The sequence below is a fragment of the Notolabrus celidotus genome, chromosome 12 (assembly GCF_009762535.1).
Source record: "Notolabrus celidotus isolate fNotCel1 chromosome 12, fNotCel1.pri, whole genome shotgun sequence".
Classification (NCBI taxonomy): Eukaryota; Metazoa; Chordata; class Actinopteri; order Labriformes; family Labridae; genus Notolabrus; species Notolabrus celidotus.
This window is the reverse complement of record NC_048283.1, coordinates 9518348-9539981: the sequence shown is the minus strand read 5'-3', so window position 1 is coordinate 9539981 and position 21634 is coordinate 9518348. Positions and strand designations below refer to the sequence as shown.

The following is a 21634-nucleotide window of genomic DNA, read 5'->3' as shown; positions in this document are numbered from 1 at the left end:
TCAGTGAAAAAAAAGTTTCTCTGAAAAATGGCCCAAAAAAAAAATCACAAATTCTGCCAGGGTATGTAAACTTTTGAGCACAACTGTATATGTTGAGGAGCTGCTGTATCAAAATGAGTCGTTTTCCCCAGAAATCAGGGTTACCATATGTTTCTTTAATGATTCCAATCCATTTCTCTTTTGCTGTGGCTCAGCATTTAAATAACCTTTATCAGATTTGATGGTTTAGTCACAGACTGTCCCAAAAAGTGTTATACTTTTCATTCACAAATGTGGGAATGAAATTGCATTAAATTGTACAAAACAGTGAAATGTATCTCTGAGTGCACAGAACCCCTAAACATCCGATCCTAGAATCTCCCCTGCCTTCAGAGATCTAGTGGAAACCATGTCTTGTCAGATCAGGGCTGTTTTGACAATGACCTAATGAGAGAGGGGCCAACACATGCAGCAGAAGGTCAAAGGGTTATGGTCAATCATTCAACTGACAAACACTAAATGTAAATTTCATTTATTTCCACATAAGATAGCATCACGATACACAAATCAATCATCCATCACAGTTCTGATGTGCAAGTGTTTATTTTCAGGTGACTGATAATGACTGGGTTTAAAAGATATTAGGCCTGTTTCATGAAGCAAATTCAGATAGTTACCTGAATAACTTTGCTGATTGAGAACACTTAAGAATCTGAGACAAAGTGAACCAGGCAAAAGTTACCTTGATAACATGAAAACAAGCTTCAGGACTCAGGCTCTTAGTCCTCAGATTTCCATTTCTCATCCCTGGTAGAACAGACAATGCAGACGTGGACATCTCAGGTGTCACTGTAACGTTGCAAGTAATGAAATTTGGTCTTTGTCTCTTCCATCAGTGTAAATTATGGTTAGTTCCATTTTCACTCTTTGAGTACAATGAGCAGTATTATGATTGAGAACAACACAACTTGACAACACATCCATGTATGCATGCTTGGAATGGGTACATTTTTAGTGAATCTTGCTGAAGAGCCAAACTAAGTGTGAAACATTAGTTCATAATTATTCGGGCAGGACTGACGCTGTGTGTGGAAAACATGCATGTTTTCTTCATATCATCACCGTTTAAGTTTCCGTCAGTCCTGCCGCTCAGCCAGACCTGATACATTTCTTTCATGTAGTTTTCATCATGTCACCGCTTAAGAGTCGTGTCAACATTTTGGCAGTGCTTTTGCAAATAATGTTGCCAAATTTCCAGCCAAACTTACTTTTTACAACCTATTAAAAGGTCAATCACATGTTTGATTTTCAGTGGAGCACACACAGAAAAGATAATTTCACTGATTGAGAAGAGTTTAAATCTGCTAAGCTGCTGTTAATTGAGAAACTTTCTGTAAAAGGTCCTTCACCAGAACAGACAGAGCCCTGTCTGGGATCTCATCAAAACCACCTCATGTACACACACAAATACCTGCATTCACGCAAGCACACACACACACACACACACACACACACACACACACACACACACACACACACACACACACACACACACACACACACACACACACACACACACACACACACACACACACACACACACACAAGACTAAGATGGACAGCACGATCCCTTTTCAGTCTGTTTTCCCTTCACAAGTGAAACCAAAAAGCGAGTTTCGGGCAGCATTCAGGTAGGGTGAGGTGAGTGGTGGTGAGAGAAAGCTTGCACTGCAGACAAGCTTCATCTACATAAGGCCATCTCTGAACATGTGTGGGTTACAACCAGCAGTTTATGTCCGCCATCTTTAAATCAGCACAGAAGTGGTCGGGGTGGGTTCATCACGAGATTCCTGAAAACTGACATCACAGTTTGTCCATGGAGAGAGAGAGAGAGAGAGGTCACGACACGGGTGTGTTTTGTCCTCCTCGCATTGTTCATTCAGAGGGACCAGCAGCAGCGAATCATCACAGACTTTGACCACTTTCGGAAATCCAAAGAAGGATCCTGAACCTGTCCCTGTCCAGGTGCAGTTTTTACTCTTTAGACCTCCTCACAGCCGACACAGTGCTTTGCATTTTTCCTGAAACGAATGCTTGAATTTCCCTTCCGTCCCTGCTGTGCTCCAGTGCCGTCTCTCAGTCCTTTGGGTGCTGGGAGCAGGGGATGTTGTTGTTATGCGCACCGGTTGAGCTCCAGTTTAGTAGTCTCTCCTTTATTAAAGGCTCCCTTGCCCTTTCTTCTTCTTTCATCTCTTTTTCAGTCTTTTTATTTTTCTATTTTGCATCAGTGTCTAGACAGTGTTGCGCGGCGTGCCGTTCAGTGCGACGGCCTTGTTGCAGGGTGAGCCGACTGCCTGGGAGCCCGCTGGACGCTGGGTGGAAACTCCAACCTCAAATACTTCGTGGATGGCCTTCCGGAAACAGTGGAAGTTGTAGTCTATCAATCCTGAGGAGGCAACGGAGAAACAAAAGGTTTGTATTTTGACACATTCATGTGTGTAGGTTTTTACATCAATGCAGCTTTGCTTGGACAGAAACAAACATCAGGGCTCAATTCAGATTTTTTCGTTTCACATTATTTCTCTAACCATGAAAACACAGTGTGAACGGGTCATGGTCCTAATCAATACAAAGATGTCCCATGTACACTATATGGACAGAAGCATTCTGACACCTGACCATAACACCTACACAAACTGCAATCACACTGTGTTTAAATACATATCTCCTCTATCCCCAACCCGGTCGAGGCAGATGGCCAACACGAGTCTGGTTCTGGTCGAGGTTTCTGCCTGTCAAAGGAAGTTCGTCCTCTCCACTGTAACTTGCTAAATACTGTGAGGTGCAATGCTCATGGTGGATTAAGACGAGGTCAGATTGAGTCCTGCCTGTGAGATGGAACTAGATCTTATCCTGTCTTGATGTTGGGACTTGAGTAAGCAAGAATTGAGTATGTTCTAGACCTGCTGTGTTTGTAAAAGCGTCTTGAGATAACGTTCGTTGTGACTGGGCGCTATATAAATAAAGATTGATTGATATACTTTAATATATGGTCTCCCTTTTGCAGCTATAACAGCTTCCACTCTTCTTGAAAGGCTTTCCACAAGAGTGTTCCTGTGGGAATATGTGCCCGTTCATTCTGTAGAGCAATTATGAGGTCAGGCAGAAGGCCTAGTTCGAAATCTCTATTCCAGTTTGTCGATGGGGTTGAGGTCAGGCCAGTCAAATTTTTCCACACCACACTCATGAAACCATGTCTTTATAGTCCTTGCTTTGTGACTAAAAAGGGCTTTCCCCAAACTGTTGGAAGAATAGCACTGTCCAAAATGTCTTAGTATGTTGAAGCATTAAGATTGCTCTTCACTGGAGATAAGGGGTCTGGTTGAAACACCTGAATTCAATCACCAAATGCTTCTGTCCATATAGTGTATGTTGTACGGGGGCCACTTAAAGTCAGCATCTACAATTTCATTTTCATGATGGGGTCTGGTGAGTTTGTGAGACGGCGCCATTAGGACAGTAAAAATAAAGAGCCAAATTATGAATTAATGCTTCCAGTACAGCAAGGACCCTAACCCTGGAGCAGCAATGACTGCTGCCTCATTACAGAGGTGTCTGTGGCTGCAGACAATCCCACTTTTTTATATGTCTCCAATCTGTCTTTGTATATTCAAACCTACATGGTTATAATTTAAAGGCATCTTTCCTCTGAGGACATTTAGGCCGTGAGTGAACCGGCTCCTGGCCAGGAAAACAGGTTCCAGAGCGGCTCCAACTCTTTGCTGGTCTAGAACTGCTTACATCAGGGGCGAGGGATGGGGGGCGGGGTTGCCGTGAACAAAAACAAAAAAACAATCCTGTTTCCGCCATTGTCCTGCAGCAAAAAAATAAACGAGACTGATGGATTCCAAGGCAAAGCAGCGGTTGTCAGAGGAGACAAGCTGCCGTTGTCCGCCAAAAAGTCTGTGTTAGAACTGGAGTCTGACAGACTTCTGAATTTATGCTTTTATGTTACCGAGTTGCTTTATAAGAAATATAGGATCCAGAGTTTCAGATCCCTGGGCAACGATTCAGGCTGTCTTGGCGTCTTCTGCAACCGTTTTCACCCTTTGTCTCAAAATCTGTCCCCTTAAGTTTGTGCAGTCACTAGAATTCCCTTTAATCTACTTAATAGCAGAACAGCTCCCCTTGTTTGAACTTCATTCACCCGTGGAAGAAATGTAACAAACCTGACTAAAGGCCACATCACCTTTAGCCAATTTAAGCCGAGCGGGCCGCGGGGGACCACGGACCTCTCTGACAGTTTACCTTTGCGCTCAAAGCTCTCCTCCCGCAGGATGCAGACAAGGGCCAGGAACTTTGTGACCTCTTTCAGGTACAGCACAGTGGTGTTGTTGAGCTTGATGATGGCCATGGACTCCTTGTCGTAAGCGCTGCCGCTGCCGTCCTCCCTCAGGCTGGGGGGGGTAAATGTGAAAAGAATCGCAGCATAAGGAAGTGGATTAATTAAGTAGAGAAATGATTAATGAGGTTACGCTTCAATGAAAGCAACACATGGGTGAACTGAAGGTAGTTACAGAAAGTTCAAGAGGAAATTCTTTTTGCTGCATTTTGTTGATTTAAACAAAACTTCAATCGAACTCTTTTATTTTAATGCTTTCAACACTTAACTGAAAACATGTCAGGAGAAGCTAAAATACACCTCTATTACTGCTGTATAAATGAAGTGATGAATGCACTCACCCATAGATACAGGAGACGTCGATGACCACATCGATCATATCACAGCACAGCTCGTAAGACTGCATGTCTACAGGGGAGCTGTCTGTGGCGATGTAGATCTTACTGACCACGTCAAACAGGAAGGCCTTCTCGATCCCTGAATTCTGTCAGACACAAATACGAGAAGAGACAGATGACAGAAAGAAGAAGAGACAGGGATAGAAGTGGGTGTGGGCAGAGAATCAGGGATCTGATATCTATTAAACAAGCATGTTGATAGTCAGACATATGAGTGGGCGATATCATGACAAATGCTGTGTGATGATGCTAATTTGGAAACTGTCAGAGACTTCCCTCAGGCCACAGCTAATGTTTTCTTTCAATGATAATTAGCGCGTCGTATTTTGATGACTAATTGTTTGGTCTATTAAACGTCAGACAACAGTGAAATCTCATTTTATAGAAGTGAAGTAAAGCCGACTTCTTCAAAGGGCGTCATTTGTCCAACCAGCAGATTAAGAAGTTGTACAAAAAGAAAGTGTGAAGGTTTTTGTTCATTTCACTTCACAAAGCTTATGAATGCAGGGATTTACAGGACGTGTGCAAACAAACATCTGCACGACTAAAAATATAGATGTTCTAAATATCCCATATCAAGCGACGTACTGTGATCTGAGCTAAAAACTGCAAGTCATTCCTGAGCCAGAGTCTGACGGCACTGAGAAGAACAAAACCTCTTTGAGGCTCTTTGAATTACTTAATTATGAAACATTATATCGTTGCTTAGAAGATCGCCTGGGAAAGGATGAAATGTGAAATGTTTACAAGAAAAAGGGTCTAAAGCCAAGATTAGGGATGAGTCGTTATTGTCTAATATTCTAATAATCAAAGATTTGAATAGGTCATGTGACTATTATCTCATCTTTAAAATGTTTCTGTTTCTTTTACAAGCCCCTGCTTGTATTGTGGTACAACCGTCCGACTGTAGTTGTAGCACTTCTGATAGCTGTTTGCTTTTTGCCATTACATAACAAAAGACCTCCATTATAACATGATAACATTCCAATGACATAAGAAAGCCTAAGTGCAAGTTGCTGGTAAAATGGGTGTGGCTCTGTGAGACACAGAGCAACGAAAAACGCAGAATTCTGCAGCACCAAAGAGTTCTGAGAGGAACTTCTATGAATAAACAGGTGATGTGCAAACTTTATATGTAAACGTAGGATATCTGGATCAAATCCATGTTTATCAGACCTAACTAGCATATCTTACTTTGCACAGTCAATAAATGTGTCTGTCTCTCCTTGTGTCTGCAGGTTGGGCGGGGACTACGAACAATAATAATAATAATAATAATAATAATAATAATAATAATAATAATAATAATAATAATAATATTAATAATAATAATAATAATAATAATAATAACGTAATATGTAATGTTTTGAAAGTGCTTGAACAAGCAAAGCATGGCAGGATTCGGATGACAAAATAAACATGACAGACAGAGGAGTGTAGAAATTCTTACAATGGAAAAAAAAAATACAGCACAAAAGATTTAGAATAATAAATGCAAATTAAAGAGAATAGAATGGTGAGACAGTAGACCATAAATCATTGTTAAAGGAGGTTTTTCAAATAAATAAATACAAAACAAAAATAAATAAAAATGAATACAAATGAATAAATAAATAAATATGAATACAAATAAATACAATTCTTAAAGATGAACTGGAAAACGTATATGAATGTGTGATGATGTCTATATTTTCATATGTGGAAAATGCCTTGTTTGTGCCTCCTCTGGACAACCTCAAACTGACAGGACCTTAAGGATTTGAAAGAAATTCTCAGACACTTAAGAACTGGACAAGCATGCTGTTGAATAACACAGCTATCCACCCCTCCCACTATTTGTTTGTTTATTTATTTGTTTGTTTTTCTCCTCTCTGTCCCTTACTGTGATATATCATGTCTAGCATTTTACCTCACTCATGATGATGACCCTGTCTGTCTTATGTTCTCAGTATTGTTTGTAAAATATTTGTTAAAAAAACAAGAAAAATAAAGCCTAAAAAAAAAAATAATAATAAAAATGAATAAATAAATAAATCATTAAAGGAAAATAAAAAGGTTTTCAGAAGAAGACAACACATCTGAGAAAATAGAAAATGGAAAAAGGATAGATAAAGAACAGCCGAATAATAAATGAAAAAAGAAATAATAAACAATAAATAATCAAATAAATTGAAAACCAATTAATTACATGGAAGAATTAAAATAAAAAATAAAAAATAATAAGCAATTAAAAGGGGGAAGTCACGTTAAAACAAGTCGGTAAAAGTGTCTTGAGAAGAGATTTGTGAATAGTAAGCAGTGATTTTGGTTTTGGCTTGAAATGCTCTCCCTTAGTTGAGACTATGTAGTTTTAAACACTGTCTGTTATTTTGAAATGTCCTTATTCTTTCAGAAATTAACAATAGGAAATGAATGCATGGTATTGTTTCCAAATGCCCAAAAAGTGAACACCCAGCATGTGTTTTTGGGGTTATCTAGCATAATTCAGATTGTATCACTAAGGGTGTGTTTGTGATAAAACTCCTGCATCATCCACAGCCTGGCAGTAAAACCAAGGACTGCAGTGTGATTGCAGGAACTGCTGACCATAAAGTGGCATCAGGGCTGGCAGTGACTCACATCACGCAGCCTGTCACACGTAAATCACGCTGGTCAATGACAATCTTACAACTCATTCACACACAGTGACTGTGTCTGCTCTTTACTTACAGAAATGAAGATGTTGAGGAGGTTCTCCAGAGTGGGGAGCTGAGGGATGAGCTTCTGCACCACCTTGCTGAAGGCCTCGAAGATGGAGTGGTCGTAAATACTCGTCAAGTAAAAGCTGAATGACAGAGAGAGAGAAAAAAAAAAAGTGTATATAAAAAAAAGGAAGTGAGTAAGCAGTTGTTAATAGGACACACTTCTCACTTCCTGAAAACACACATGAAAGCAGGTTAGAATACAAAGAGTCACAAGATCACATGATGGACGCTGCATGGAAGAAAGAGCTGATTATCGCCACAAAAACACGTCAGTAAGAATGAAATATTGACAAAAATGTTCCTCCACATGGCTCCAGTACACATGACTGATGGATTTGGTCACTGGGATATATAAATAAATAAATAAATAAATAAATAAATAAAAGGTCAGACCCAGAGGAATCCCTTCGTTTAGCAAAATAAGACTGTTAGCAAACACTTGGCAGGAGTTCAACTTCACGATGCTTTGCAGCAGAGGCAGCATCATAAGGCACCATGAGGCAGGGAGAGAAAAAAAAAACCAACCTCCTCTACGCCTCTAAATATCCAGTCTGACAGGAACGAACAACAATCTCACCTCACATAAAACACAGAGCTGTGTGTGCCAGCGCAGCCCAAACATCAACAGTAAAGCTGCTGAGGAGCTGACTGGGGTCAGACAGGACAGACTGTTTAATGTTGTAACGCAACATATTTACTGCTCCTGAAGAATGTCTCCGGCTCAGCGCTGCAAAAAAGGATTATTGTTATTTATTTTGTGTGATCCTGTGTTTTATTTGCATCAAATTATGGCTGTCCATTCTCACATTTCTACTTTACGTTTTTAGCAGTGTTTTATAGAGCTGCAAAAAGAAGTACACGAGGGTAAAGGGTTTAGCTTAGTGGTTAGGTTGCGCCTGGGTTCAATTCCAGCCTGCAGTCCCTTTTCCAAGTGTCATTCCAACGCTTTCTCCCCTGGTTAGCTGCTCTGTCCACTGTCCTGTTCTCTCTGAATAAAAGGTATAAAAGCCCCAAAATATTACTTTACCAAAAGAAGTACATGAATTTGTTTGTTATCAGCTAGACATCTAATTGCCAAGCATTGGATCATGAATTTATTGATTGAACCTAGGATTGCAAAGGGGTGAAACATTTCCAGTAAATTTCCATGGGAGGTTAAGCTGGGGGATTAATGGGAATTTATGTGAATTAACTGGGAATTGAGAGTAATTCAAGGGAAAGGTATCATATCCGAGCATAAATATTTGTTTTGTTATAAGCAGACATCCACCCAAAATAATACAATTAAAACAGATTTATTTGTAAGTAAAACTTCCTCAAGTGTTAAATATTTTATTGAAAAATCAATTATTTCATTAAAGAACAAAAACATGAATGTTGAGTTAAATATTACTCATCCCCCCGACCCAACCCATTCAAAAATTAACAAAAATACAATCCCAACAAAGACCCATTCAAAATGTTAAAAGAGCCGCTCTCCCTCCAAAAAAGTCCCATTCAACATGCAAATAAAAACGCATCTTTCCTCAAGCTTCTCAAGCCTCGCCTCTGCAGGATTCTAGGAATCATCTGCATGTGATGGAGGAATGCACAGTGCATGTAGGGGGCGCGGTCTCAATAGCCCTGCAGGAAGCAGTGTGCTATGTGCATGTAATTAAGGAATAGCATAGATATTCAACTGTACTCCTGTTTTCAACTTGCATGAAATCTGGTTGTTTTAGTCAGGATTATGCTAAATTATATTTTCCCCAACTATATTTAAGTTTCATATTAAGAGCCAACCTTCAATTAAGTCCATTCTTAGTTTATTCCCATTAATTCCCATGGAAAGTTTCCAACTTTGAAAATTCCCAGAATTTTGCACCTGTATTTGAACCATCATCTTAAGAAAAAAAAATCACGATTCCAATTTCTCAAATGTGAGTTTTTGTCTGTTTCTTTTTTTTTTTTACTGTTATCAAAGCCAGCCATGTCAAAAAGCTTACCGATTCATGTTACTTTCACATGAGAAGTATTAGCAAACTGAGATCTGTCGTATCAACCCCTGAACTGGAAATGCTCATACATGCACTCATCTCTTCACACATCGACTACTGCAACTCCCTCTTTACTTCATTCAGCATGTCCGCCCTCAACCGCCAGCAATCAGTACAGAACGCTGCCGCCAGATTATTAACCAGGTGAAAAATACGGTCTCTTATCACCCCCATATTAAGATCCCTCCACTGGCTCCCTGTTACCTTTAGAATCCAGTTGAACATTCTCATTCTCACCTACAAATCTCTACACGGTCAGACCCCAGATTACTGAGTTAATAATTGATCAGATTTGTATCGTGCTTTTCTTGACACTCAAAGTCACTTAACAGAAATAATACTAAGAAAAATATAGCAAATAAATAAAACAGAACAAGGACAGAGATGAGGCGGGACTGGAGGTAATATGTTGTATGATTTTTTGAACAGGAAGGTCTTGAGGTGTTTTTTTAAATGATTGAAGTGAGTCAGAGTTGTGGATGTGTGGAGGGAGAGAGTTCCAGAGAGTTGGGGCAGATTTGGCAAAGGCTCTGTCCACAAAGCTGCAGGGCTTGGACTTGGTGATAGGGGACAAGAGATTAGCATCTGATGATCTGGTTGAGCTACTTCACCCTCACCAGCCATGGTGAAACATAACACTTGCTAACAGTCCCACACACTCACCTAAAAACCTATGGTGACAGAGCCTTCCAGGGTGCAGCCCCAAAGCTGTGGTATGACCTGCTCACACCCTTATGTTCTGCAGAATCAGCTGATATTTTCAAAAAGCTTTTAAACACTCACCTGTTCAGACAGGCTTTTGGTTAATTATAGTTTACCAGCTATAGAAATTGAATTACACTGTTTTATTGACACCTGTTTATCTCTTTTTGAAACTGTCTGTATGTTTTATCTGTGTAAAGCACTTTGTGACGTTTTTTGTTTGTAGCTATACAAATAACATTGTAATTAAAATTATATTATTAAAGGAAATCGAAATGTTTTCAGGCTGTTATTATGGTCTTTTGAACACTACCTGACATCTTTCACCACTATGGGATAGGCCTGTTCAGATTAATGGACTTTAGAATAATACTGTGAATGTTTTTTTAAATAACCTGGTGCAATTTTATCCATGCAATAACTTCCCTTATCTATTTATCAGATAGAAGTGTACATAGTGTGTATACATCTGTAATAGTTGCCATATTTTGTACTATTTTATTTATTTTTTATTTTTTATTTTTTATTCTATTCTATTCTGTTTTACCTTTATCACTGCTGTCTGTGAAGGTTCTCAGTCATCCAGGTCATGGTAATCCAAAGCTTGATCTGTAAGGCAACTGGACTGGTAGAAATTCTTGAACAAGAATTTCTACCAGTCCAGTTGCCTTACAGATTAAGCTTTGGTTTATCATTACTATTACAATTGTTATTATATTTTTAACTATGTTAGTAGACTGTTATATTCCCCTGTCCCGTGTTGTAAGCTGCTGTAACAAAAGAATTTCCCCCAATGAGGGACCAATAAAGTATATCTTATCTTATCTCATCTTAGAGGATGAGCCAAAATGTAAGTCTTCTCACTTTAACCAAAATCAGGCAAAAACACATCAAAGTATTCTACTCACATAGTAAAAGAGCAAGAAAACAAAAATGCACATATGTATGAGAAAACAAGTACTAAAGAAAAAAACCTAACATGCAAAATGTAAGTTTAATAAGTCAGTTAATAAAAAAAATACAATTTGAGTCAGATGATCTTTTAATAGACTGATCACCTTATACTGATATCATCTTTTATGGCACTGCATCTAAGTTTTTTTTACATGTTGTTAAAGAAACAACAAGCTAATCAACAGATCTCTGAAAACATCATGTAGGAATATAAACAATAAAACCTTCCACTACTGCCCTCTAGACCTTTGAAAAACGGGTTCATAGCAGCTCTGGTATCTGAAGCATTCAGGTTGTTGTTTCTTCATTAGGAGGTCTAAGAGGAATCTCACAGAGGAGAGACACATCCCTCCTGTACATCATGAGCTCACAAAACTAAACATTCTCACATCACTAACAGTGACTGACAAACTCTTTCTTAGAAGTGTGTTTTTTTTCTGTGTCTCTCATCTTACAGCTGACACACAAACTGTAACATTTATAGCATTAAAAAAAAACTCCACTGCTCATGGGAGTTTCACTTCTTGTTCGAAACAATCCTGACTAAAGTCCTACTCTGGGATTTAATCAGTCTGATGATGATGCTGCTGTTACATCCACAAACTGTCAAACTGAAAAGAAACGTGACAAAATAAGAGAAGTGACAGGATGGACTCTGTGCTGACGTGTTAACACCTTGTAATGTTATAGCGGCACAAACCACAACCTGTTTTAACAGAACAAACTGTCAGAAAATTGAGCCTTTAATTTGTCGACTACAGTTACAAATAACCAAAATACTTCCATGTCTGTATGATTACTTCTTTTTTAAATAGGAATAGAAACCTTTGGGTGTCTTTATGAAAAAAAAAAAAGATACAATTCTGCTTTATTATAGAAACCATAAATAAAAAAAGACAATGAGAGATTATTCTCCCCTCTGAATGCCAATATAAGAGGCAGAACAGTCCTCCTGTGATATTACTTCTGTTAAACTAAGGTACAGAGAGACGGCTGTGTGCTCAAAGGTAGGTACTGCCTGTTTTTCCTTTGATACTGTGCTGTTTAAATGTTGCTGTTGTGTGTTAAAGGAAATCAATCCAGGGCTAAAAATAAATCTTCATTGCCAGGTAATGGGTTTGATCCTGTTCGTCCACTCCATCGAGTTAAAGAGCCGTCTTTCCACCTTGAGTTGCTCTGCAGTTCAGTAACATTAAGGTTTTACTGTGGTTAGCTTTGAGCAGAAAACGGGTTAGCTTGGCATGTACACGCTGGGACAGGAAATCTAAAAGTTTTTAGATCAATTATGTGCCGAGCTGTCAGAGCTTGTTTTGAAGCTGCAGCCGAATGTTGTGATCAAGTTTGTGAAAAACTGAGCTGAAGAACATTTTTTACAGTAAGCTGTGTGGTGATTTAAAATCCTGCTGCACAGCTTTGGGAATGTTTCTCTCTTGCTCATGTGTGAGCAACCATTACATCAGCAGGTAGCTTTGACAGGTTGTTGATTTCATTTTGTGACAGTGACCATTACCTGCACTGTCCAAACAGGGTGTTTATGCAATTCGGGTGAGAATTCTTCATCATGGGACGTGATTTTCTAATGCTCGAATATACTTTTACCTCTTAAATATCGAAGAGTTAATACGAATATTATCGCATTTTAAAAGTACAATTTTTCACCGGCTTCACTGGTCCTGGTTGTAATATGGTATTCACGCCAGATGGTGGCTATAGAGCGTTTTAAAGCTGTTTGGTAACCGCATTAAGTAACAAGATGAAGAATGTTAACTGCACTAAATAACAAATAATAACACAAGAAGAAGAAAAAGACAACTCCTCCGTCTCCCCCTCCCCCCATGCTAAGAGTCTGGGTGTCATCCTCGACAGTACACTGTCATTCCAGTCCTGCATCACTAATGTCACCCGGTCAGCATACATCCATCTCTGTAACATCTCTCGCCTGCGTCCGTCTCTCTCCCCCTAACAGTGCATCCATTCTGGTTCACACCCTAATCACCTCCTGCTTAGATTACTGCAACTCCCTTCTTTTTGGTTTCCCTGACAAATCCATCCATAAACTTCAACTGGTTCAAAACTCCGCTGCCTGCATCATCACTAGAACCCCCTCCACCGCCACATCACACATGTCCTGCAGCAACTCCACTGGCTTCCCATTAAATACTGCATAATTTTCAACATTCTGTTTCTCACCTTCAAGGCCATCAACAACCTAGCCTCTCAGCCCCTCATTGACCTCCTTCATACAAAAATACCCACCCATAGTCTCAGGTCCTCCTCTTCCATCCAACTCACCCTCCCACCTGCTCGCTTGACCACCATGGGGTTGAGAGCCTTCAGCCGCTCGGCCCCCCGCCTCTGGAACTCTCTCCCCCTGGACATACAAAATTCCACCTCTCCCACCACCTTCAAATCCCACCTAAAAACTCACCTTTTCCACCTGGCATACTCACTCTAATCCGTCTCTTTGGGACTGGAATGACTTCCCCTTCCCCCCTTTCATTTTTCTAGTATTGTATGCTTTATTCTAATGTATGTATTTATTTACTGTTGAGTGTTGCTTTTACTATTGCTATATTGTAAGGTGATCCTGGGTGTCCAGAAAGGCGGCTATAAATAAAATGAATTATTATTATTATTATTATTATTATTATTATTATTATTATTATTATTATTTTTATTATTATTATTACAAACATAAGCTTAAGTGGCTGGAAATCCATCGTGTAGTGGTGTGAGATTCAGAAACGGAGAAAATTGCTGAGACTAAGCATGGCTGTAAAATGTAAACATACACGCCACGCTGCTGCGTCACAGAAACACCGACATGAAGGTCGAGACAGACGCTGCCCGTGCCTGCTACTAGCAGCATCTCGTCCCGGTGCTGGTTAATGCGACTGCCACTCAAACCGACCGTCAACAGGACAGGTGTCCCATGGAGTGTTTACGTTTACTGTCTACACCTGCAGCTGCTGTCTAAACTTAAAGTTGCTGTTGGTAGGAATGGTGTAAAAAACATTATTTTTTTCTGCTGGGTTTGGAGAAAAGGTCATTATACCCACCTGTACTCATCGGTAAGTGGAGTAATTTGAGACTATTGCGAAATCTCTGTGTTTTCCAATGCCTTTGTATCAAGCAATGTTATTATTCCCCTCGTTCCCGTTATGACGCACCAATAAGAGCTAATCTCCAATCCTCTTTCCTGATTGGTTAAGGGGTGGCCCCTACTACGTCCTCCGATAGGTTATGAGTCCGGCACTATCATGACTGCGCACACCGATCTGTGTTGGGGGCTAAGAGGAAATCTGGTTGGGAGGGATAGTGTTGACATTCAAAGTCCCTCTCTCTGAACAAATGTTTACTCTGTGACTACCAACAGCAGCTTTAACATTTCATCCCGAATAATCATCGAATAAATGCCAGTGATTTTGGAATAGTATTTTGGATTGAAATGCCCACCCCTAGTGCAGATGTAAGCAAACTCTTATAACGTTGATTCAAATGTACCTGAGATGCAGTTTTTCTAAGCTAGCGTCTGCCAGGTCGTCGTTAGCTCTCTGGTGGATGTCCCTCTGAGTCTCGATCTTGTGATCGTCGGAGAGGCCGTCCACTTTGTGTATGAACACCTCAAAGTTGATCTCAGGGTTGACTCTGTAGGCTCGTGACACGGTGAGGTGAAGCCTGCCCAGAGCCTCCACGTAATCATCCTAAGAGGAGGGAATAACATCAGACACATGAGCGATGCATACATCTCTTCAGAAAGTGAATCCTACGACTACGCACACAATAAATCTCTACAGAGACAAACAGCTTAGAGGGCCTGCTGTCTTAGTTTCAGAGCACAGCTTGTTTATGACTGAAATTATGAACATGATCATAATTTACAACTTAACTAATCTTCATTTAGATACCTCACAATAACATCAGATTATTACCTGCTCCTTTTTCTACATCCAAAGAGATACACTGTGATAACTTTGCAGCAGTTAATTGCCTTCATAAAATAAAGAGGAAAATCAGGCCATGCTGTCCATTACAAGTGCTACAGGCACAGCAGGTATGAGGAAATGTGTTGCTATTGTTCTCCAAAACAGCCAAACAAAACCGAGTCTCCTCTGAAATCTCTGTGTGACGAGCTGCTGAGACTAATTGAATCTGATGCACCTCCTCGAGTACAAATAAACCCTGTGATCAGATCAGCTGTGGATAACATCATCGCTGAGATTACTTCTAGAAAGCACTTAAGATCATGTGGATAAAACTGGCATAAAGCCATGGTGTGTAATTGTCCTTTATTACTCTTGCTATGGCTGTTCATCATTCAGTTCATTCTCAAGCGTTTCTTTGTAACACCAACTTGACAGCAAGGTTAAATATGGCGGATCATTTATGTTTGAGGAAACACCAAAAGCGTTGAACATATCAAATTCTTGTTTTTATCATGAGTGTGTCAAATCAATCACTCCTTCCTGTTCTGTACCTGAGCGTCGATGACAAATATCAAAGCTCCGGTCCCTCTGAAGATCATCTCGTAGTCGAAGGTAGGGTCGAAGAAGTCCACCTGACCCGGGAAGTCCCAGATCTGAAAATTGACGAAGGAGCTGCTGGAGATGTCGTCCTTGTAGATCTTGTTGGTGCTCTCCAGGAACAAGGTCTCGTTTGGGGACATTTTGTGGAACACCACCTGAAATGAGAAGGGAGTACTCGTTAAGGTTGTGTTTCTGACAAAGCTTTAGCCAGGTTAAAAAGCCAACAGTAGGAGAGCAGGTTATGATAAAACAACTGAGACATTTTTAGACTTAAGGAAACTACTGTTCCCTCATGGCAGGGATAAACACATAAAGAAAACACTGTGTCCAGGTGAGGCTTCAAAACACCAACTATTCAAGACTGCAGCACACTTGAAACACTTGATAACTTTGTGATCTACTGAAGGTAGATAACTCAGGCTGAGGCCAGAGATTATACACACTAAACATTTACAAGTCAAAATAATTCAACGTCTTTTCTGTGAACTCGTGATTACACTCATAACTCCACAGGTCAAATCTACCCTCCAGCTGATCCGTGCAGCTTTATGGAGCTCAAACTTTGAGTTGATGGTTGTGGCTTCAGCTTCAGTTGGACGACTAAGCATTAATAACATTAATTTTCCAAATCTTTATGAGGCTTTTACTTTGATTTAATCTGATTCAGTATTATACAGATAAATTGGACTGTGCATAAAAAGTAAACACAGGTTACAGATGACTAATGCTGTTAGTACTTACAGGTAAACTTACAGTAACTGTAGCTGATATATTTTAGGGCATTTATTTCTCCTTTTGTATCAAAATCCCTGGGACTCACATAAATAAATCTAGTTGAATCAATTCAATTCCCTGTATCATTTTCAAGAATTTAAGTCTCTTCTTGAGCCCAGAATGTTTAATCTGAGGTCTTAAGTGACAGAACTTGTCTCACTTTTTACCTTCTGTCTTTTATTTTGTTTGTTAAATCACTATTTAACTATTTTCTTTACCTGGCATGTACTAACTACAGTTTTTGGCATATTTTTTACTCCCATAAAACCATTGTGAAAAGTAACATTTAATTATGAGGCCTACAAAAACAACTTGTGTATAAAAAAATGTGTATATAAATTTTAAAATAATTTACAGGGTGCAGAGGATTACGGCAAATGAAAACAAAATGAAGGTCCCATTTTTATTATTATTTTATTATTTTTCTGAGAAAAAAAGTCAGAATTCTGAGATTAAAGACAGAATATTAATAATAAAAAAAAATTGACCTTCATTTTTTATTTATTTTCTTTAATGGCCCTAATCCTCTGCCGTAAAAAAAATTATATTATGTGCCGGTACAAAACAATATTGTCCTCATAGAGGAGACTCTACCACCAGTTGTGAAAATTCAAGATGAATAAATCCAATTCTCTGTTAAAAAAAAAAAAAATCCATGTATTTTGGTCTCCTCTTGAGCCTAACATATTTAATCTGAGGTCTTAAGAGATAGAAGTTGTCTCACCTTTTACCTTTAGTATTTTATTTTGTTAGTTAAATGACCATTTAACATTTACTTTACCTGGCATGGACTTAACAGTTTTTTGCCATTTTTTTATTTTTTCAATCTCAATTTCTTATAAAACTATTGTGAAAAGTAACAATATTTAATGATGAGGTATACAAATACATTTTTAAAATTTAATATAAATACAAAATATCTGTTTCAGGCCTTTCTTCATTAGCTACAGCGATGAATATGCATAATAAATCATCAAATGTGCCGATTTAAAACAATACTGTCCTCATGGAGGAGACTCTGCCACCAGTTGTGGTTTTCTGACTGTTGATAAAAGCAGAAAGTCATCATTCAGACATCACATGGAGAGAAGGAGGTAAAAGGGCAAAACTTTGCAGACTCTGATGTAACTCGTGTCACTCTACATTCAGCGTGTTTGGGCTTCTAAACAGCAGGCAGGAAGACCGCAGCTGCAGGAAAGTGAGTGTTCTTCAGGGTTTTTCATAGTCCTGGTCCACTGACTACAGTAACAGGTAGAAGATAAGATGCAGCAGGTGATGCTGAAGGAGCTGGGAGTGTGTTATTCTTGAAGCACTTGAGGTCACAGGCCAATGAACCAATAAAGCCAGATCACGTGTTTTTGGTGGCCTGTAGAAGAACAATAAACTGAACGTGAAGGTTTGTGCATCATAGATGATTAGATCAGGCAGTATCTGTAGGATAGACTCCTGGAGAGTCACGCTATAGACACAAAGATTCTACTCCCCCTTTGAATTTTCACATCAATAATAAACTATTAGAGAAAGCACAACTGCATCTCATCTTTTATTCAACTACAGGCCGTGAAAGAGATAGACTTGAAGATCATGATCACGCAAAAGTAAAGCCCTTCAAGTCAATGTTTGTTTACCATCAGGACAAATGGGCAACAGCTCTAGGGCGCCCCGGGTTGATTTGATAGTAAGACTACAAATGTTGGCAAATCTGGACCACCTAAGCTGGTGTGATGTAAGGCTATTCATGGTCATGGTTTTTAAAGCAAAGCTTGAAAAAAATCTAATTTCAAAAGCTTTGTCTCTTTGTATTTAGAATGAGGTGAACATGATACATATTCTTATTAAGTTATAGTTCAGTTGATGTTCCCACATACAACAAAAAAATGTAATACTTTTTACATTTTGGAGTAGGTTCATGACATAGGTAGAGCATCTGACACAGTGCTTCCATTATAACATTTTGACAGTGTTGATAAGAAGCTAAGTAGTCCCTCTCCTCTCTGCAGCGTAGGATGCAGCGTCCATGATTTCCAAAAAGAAAGTGATATTTTGATGAGTCAGACCACAGCACAGTTTTTCATTGTTTTTAGATCAGATTTTTTATACTCTTTGCATGGTACAGTTTAAGCCTGCATTTGTGGATGCAGTAAAAACCTGTGTTCACAGACAACAGATTTTAAAAGTTATTTTGAGCCCATGCAGTGATTCCCACTACAGAGCAATCATGTATTACTTTTCAGCATTGCCCCTTGTGCACAGAGATCTCTCCAGATACTCTGAATACTTCACTTTGGATAATGAATTCTCAAACTCTTTGCAATTCTATGCTGAATTATTATTTTGACATTGCTGAACTATTTGCTCACGGTCTCAGAGAGTCATGAACCTATTCCTATCTTTACTTCGGAGACCCAGCCCCTCTGGAATGCCCTGTTTTATTCCTAGTCATGTTAATAAACTATCAAAACTTAACTTAATTATCAACAAGATGTTCCTCCAGGTGTTTTTTTAAGCATTGCGTAACTTTTCCATTCTTTGTTTGTCCTTGTCCGACCTCAGTTTCAATATTTGAAATGTTGCCTTTGCACTATTTCCCATTAAATATAGGATTTAAATGATTTCCATCCAATAAGGGCAAGGTTTTGTCATTTGGCTGCATCCACAACCTGTAAAGTCAAACCATTTACATGATGGGTATTCAAGGATGTAAGAAAAGGGCATCAAACTTTGCACTCTTTTAACATTGGCATCACTTTGAAGGTAGTAGTGGCACTAGTAATGAAATAAATGTGCTGATACACAGCAGTAATCATTTCAACACAGTGGGTCCAGATGGAGCCCCTATACATGCATGTCCCCCAGGGTCCCTTTCTCCTAATGAATCCAGCCCTGCCTTTAAAAACCCAACAACAAAGGGTTGTAATGTTGCACAGACTGCAGGTGCCCTGACTGTCTGCTGCACTGATTTGAAACTAAGTGCTAGTACGACTTGCAGCAGTGAAGGTGTGGTCGCTTTGCTGTCATGTGAGTTCTTCACATCAGACCTGCCCCGTGCGTGGTGCCTCACAGCTGGGTGGGACTGAGATATTATATTTGGCATGTTGGACAAGTTGTTAACCAAATAGTCACATGCTGCTTTGTGTCCACATGAAGGTGAAGATGCACACACACCTGGTTAATAATTAGCTACACAGATAACACTTTAAGCTAGCTAGTCATCAGCTGTGTAGGGTGATTTAAACTTAGTGTGTCCCCTCTTGTGAAGCAGGAGATTGAATCTACTTGTTAGGAATCATCACTCACGACATGCTAAAGTCCCTCGTTAGCTATTTTGGCTAGCGTCCCATTGACTTGCATGGAGCAGGCTCGCTCTGAATGCTAGTAGTTGATCATCCCTCCTCCCTCCTTACCTTCTGTATGGATGATTTTCCACTTCTTCTCAAACCCATAAGCAGGATCCTGGGTTTGCTATCGGACGGCGACGGGCTGTCCTCGATATCGGCCTCCTCTTCATCCCCATAACCGAAATCTTTGGGGAACGAGTCTGCCACCCCGTAGCTGTCAGCCAGCTGTTCCACCTCGTACTGAATCGACATTTTGACCTAAACGACTGTCGCTTCCCCCTCTTTCCCCTCCCGTTTTACTTCTCTATCACCTCACCCGTGTTTGTATCTGAAGATCAGTCTGCTCCACAAACTAACGTCAGTCAATGAAAAGAGTTTGTCAATAATGTCCAAGCTTCTTTGGAAACACCGAGCGTGATCCCACACATTTCCTTAGGATTTCCTCTTCGTTGAAAAAAACTCCCCCCTCTGATCCCGCCCCCTTCACGCTGATTGGCTGTCTGAATTGAAATACGAAATATGATTGGTCGAGCTCCCTTGTCACTCTAGTGAGGTTTGACGCTGTCACCTGACTAGTACTCCGACTTGTTTTGTGACCTCTCACCCAAACAAGAAGCAAATTCACCCTTGAAATAAAACAACTGTGTTGTTTGAGTTTGTGGTTATAACACAGCATATATACCTCTTTATCTGCTGCAATGAGGTAAACATTTGAGAATTGTTGTTATAAAACGGAGGAATTTAAGTAGGTATGGTGGTGTTTTTTATTTCCACCAGTAGATGGCAATATAAATCCGCAACAATGAGCATGAGGCGTTCAATGTCTTTACAAAAATCTTTGTTTTACAGTATTTCTCAATTGCTACAACACATTTCTCAACATTCCACCACGCTTTTCTCAATACAATAAGCACAAAACCAAAATTTCAAACTACATTCACCAAACCTCTGACTCTTCCTGCAAACCCAAACAATGTTGTCAGATCATACCCCGAGTAAATCAAAATTAAAACCATACTGAGCAGTCATTACACACTACATCAAAACATTGAAAACACAAAGCTCAGGACATGGAGCTGTAGAAATAATGTTTATTGTTCCCATTAGGCTAATTGAATTTTCCAAAAGTAATGAAAAAATCCTCTTTAATTTAGCACCTGTATACAGTAAAAATAAAGTGACAACAAATATTAACGAGAAAAACATGGTCTATTACAGTAGCTCGGATTTCATCAGAAGTTACTGTTCTTTGTCTTTCTCGATTACGCTCCCCTCCTCTTCCTCCTCGACCACCTCTTACACGCACTCTTCCTCTGCATCTCAGATTATTTCTGTCCATTGTACAACCTTCAACAACCAGTGCTCTCTGAATCAGAATCAGAATCAGAATCAGAATCAGCTTTATTGGCCAGGTATGCTTGAACACACAAGGAATTTGTCTTGGTAAACTCTCTTTGTACAAGGCATAACAATAAGGCATTCAAATACAAATATAGATATAATAATAACAATAACATCAACTGTCAATACAAAAGAACAACAAATAGGCATGACTAATATGTACTGGCTTATATTGGTTCACATCATCATTAACCACAAGTGTGATCAATTTTGAGTAGCTGTGTTTAAGCTGTGACACCTGTGCTTCAAATTTGTTTCACTTGTTCTACCTGTGCTTACCATTATGCAACACAAGCAATGTCTCGGTCTGTAGCTAACACACTTGTTAGATTCCAGATGAACATTTTAAACTTGTCTTTGCTGGTAACATAGTTTATATT

General features: G+C 39.4%; 1 protein-coding gene across 1 annotated transcript; it reads right to left on the bottom strand.

Moving 5' to 3' along the window:
* Positions 1-495: 495 nt before the first annotated feature.
* Positions 496-20323, bottom strand: rragca (Ras-related GTP binding Ca). The gene is made up of 7 exons (XM_034698221.1): positions 19920-20323; positions 15693-15896; positions 14720-14919; positions 7489-7603; positions 4723-4865; positions 4288-4436; positions 496-2425 (listed from the first exon to the last, which is right to left on the bottom strand). The coding sequence occupies exons 1-7, from the start codon at positions 20103-20105 to the stop codon at positions 2271-2273; spliced, it is 1152 nt and encodes a 383-aa protein (XP_034554112.1). The 5' UTR covers positions 20106-20323; the 3' UTR covers positions 496-2270.
* Between the last annotated feature and the right edge of the window lie 1311 nt (positions 20324-21634).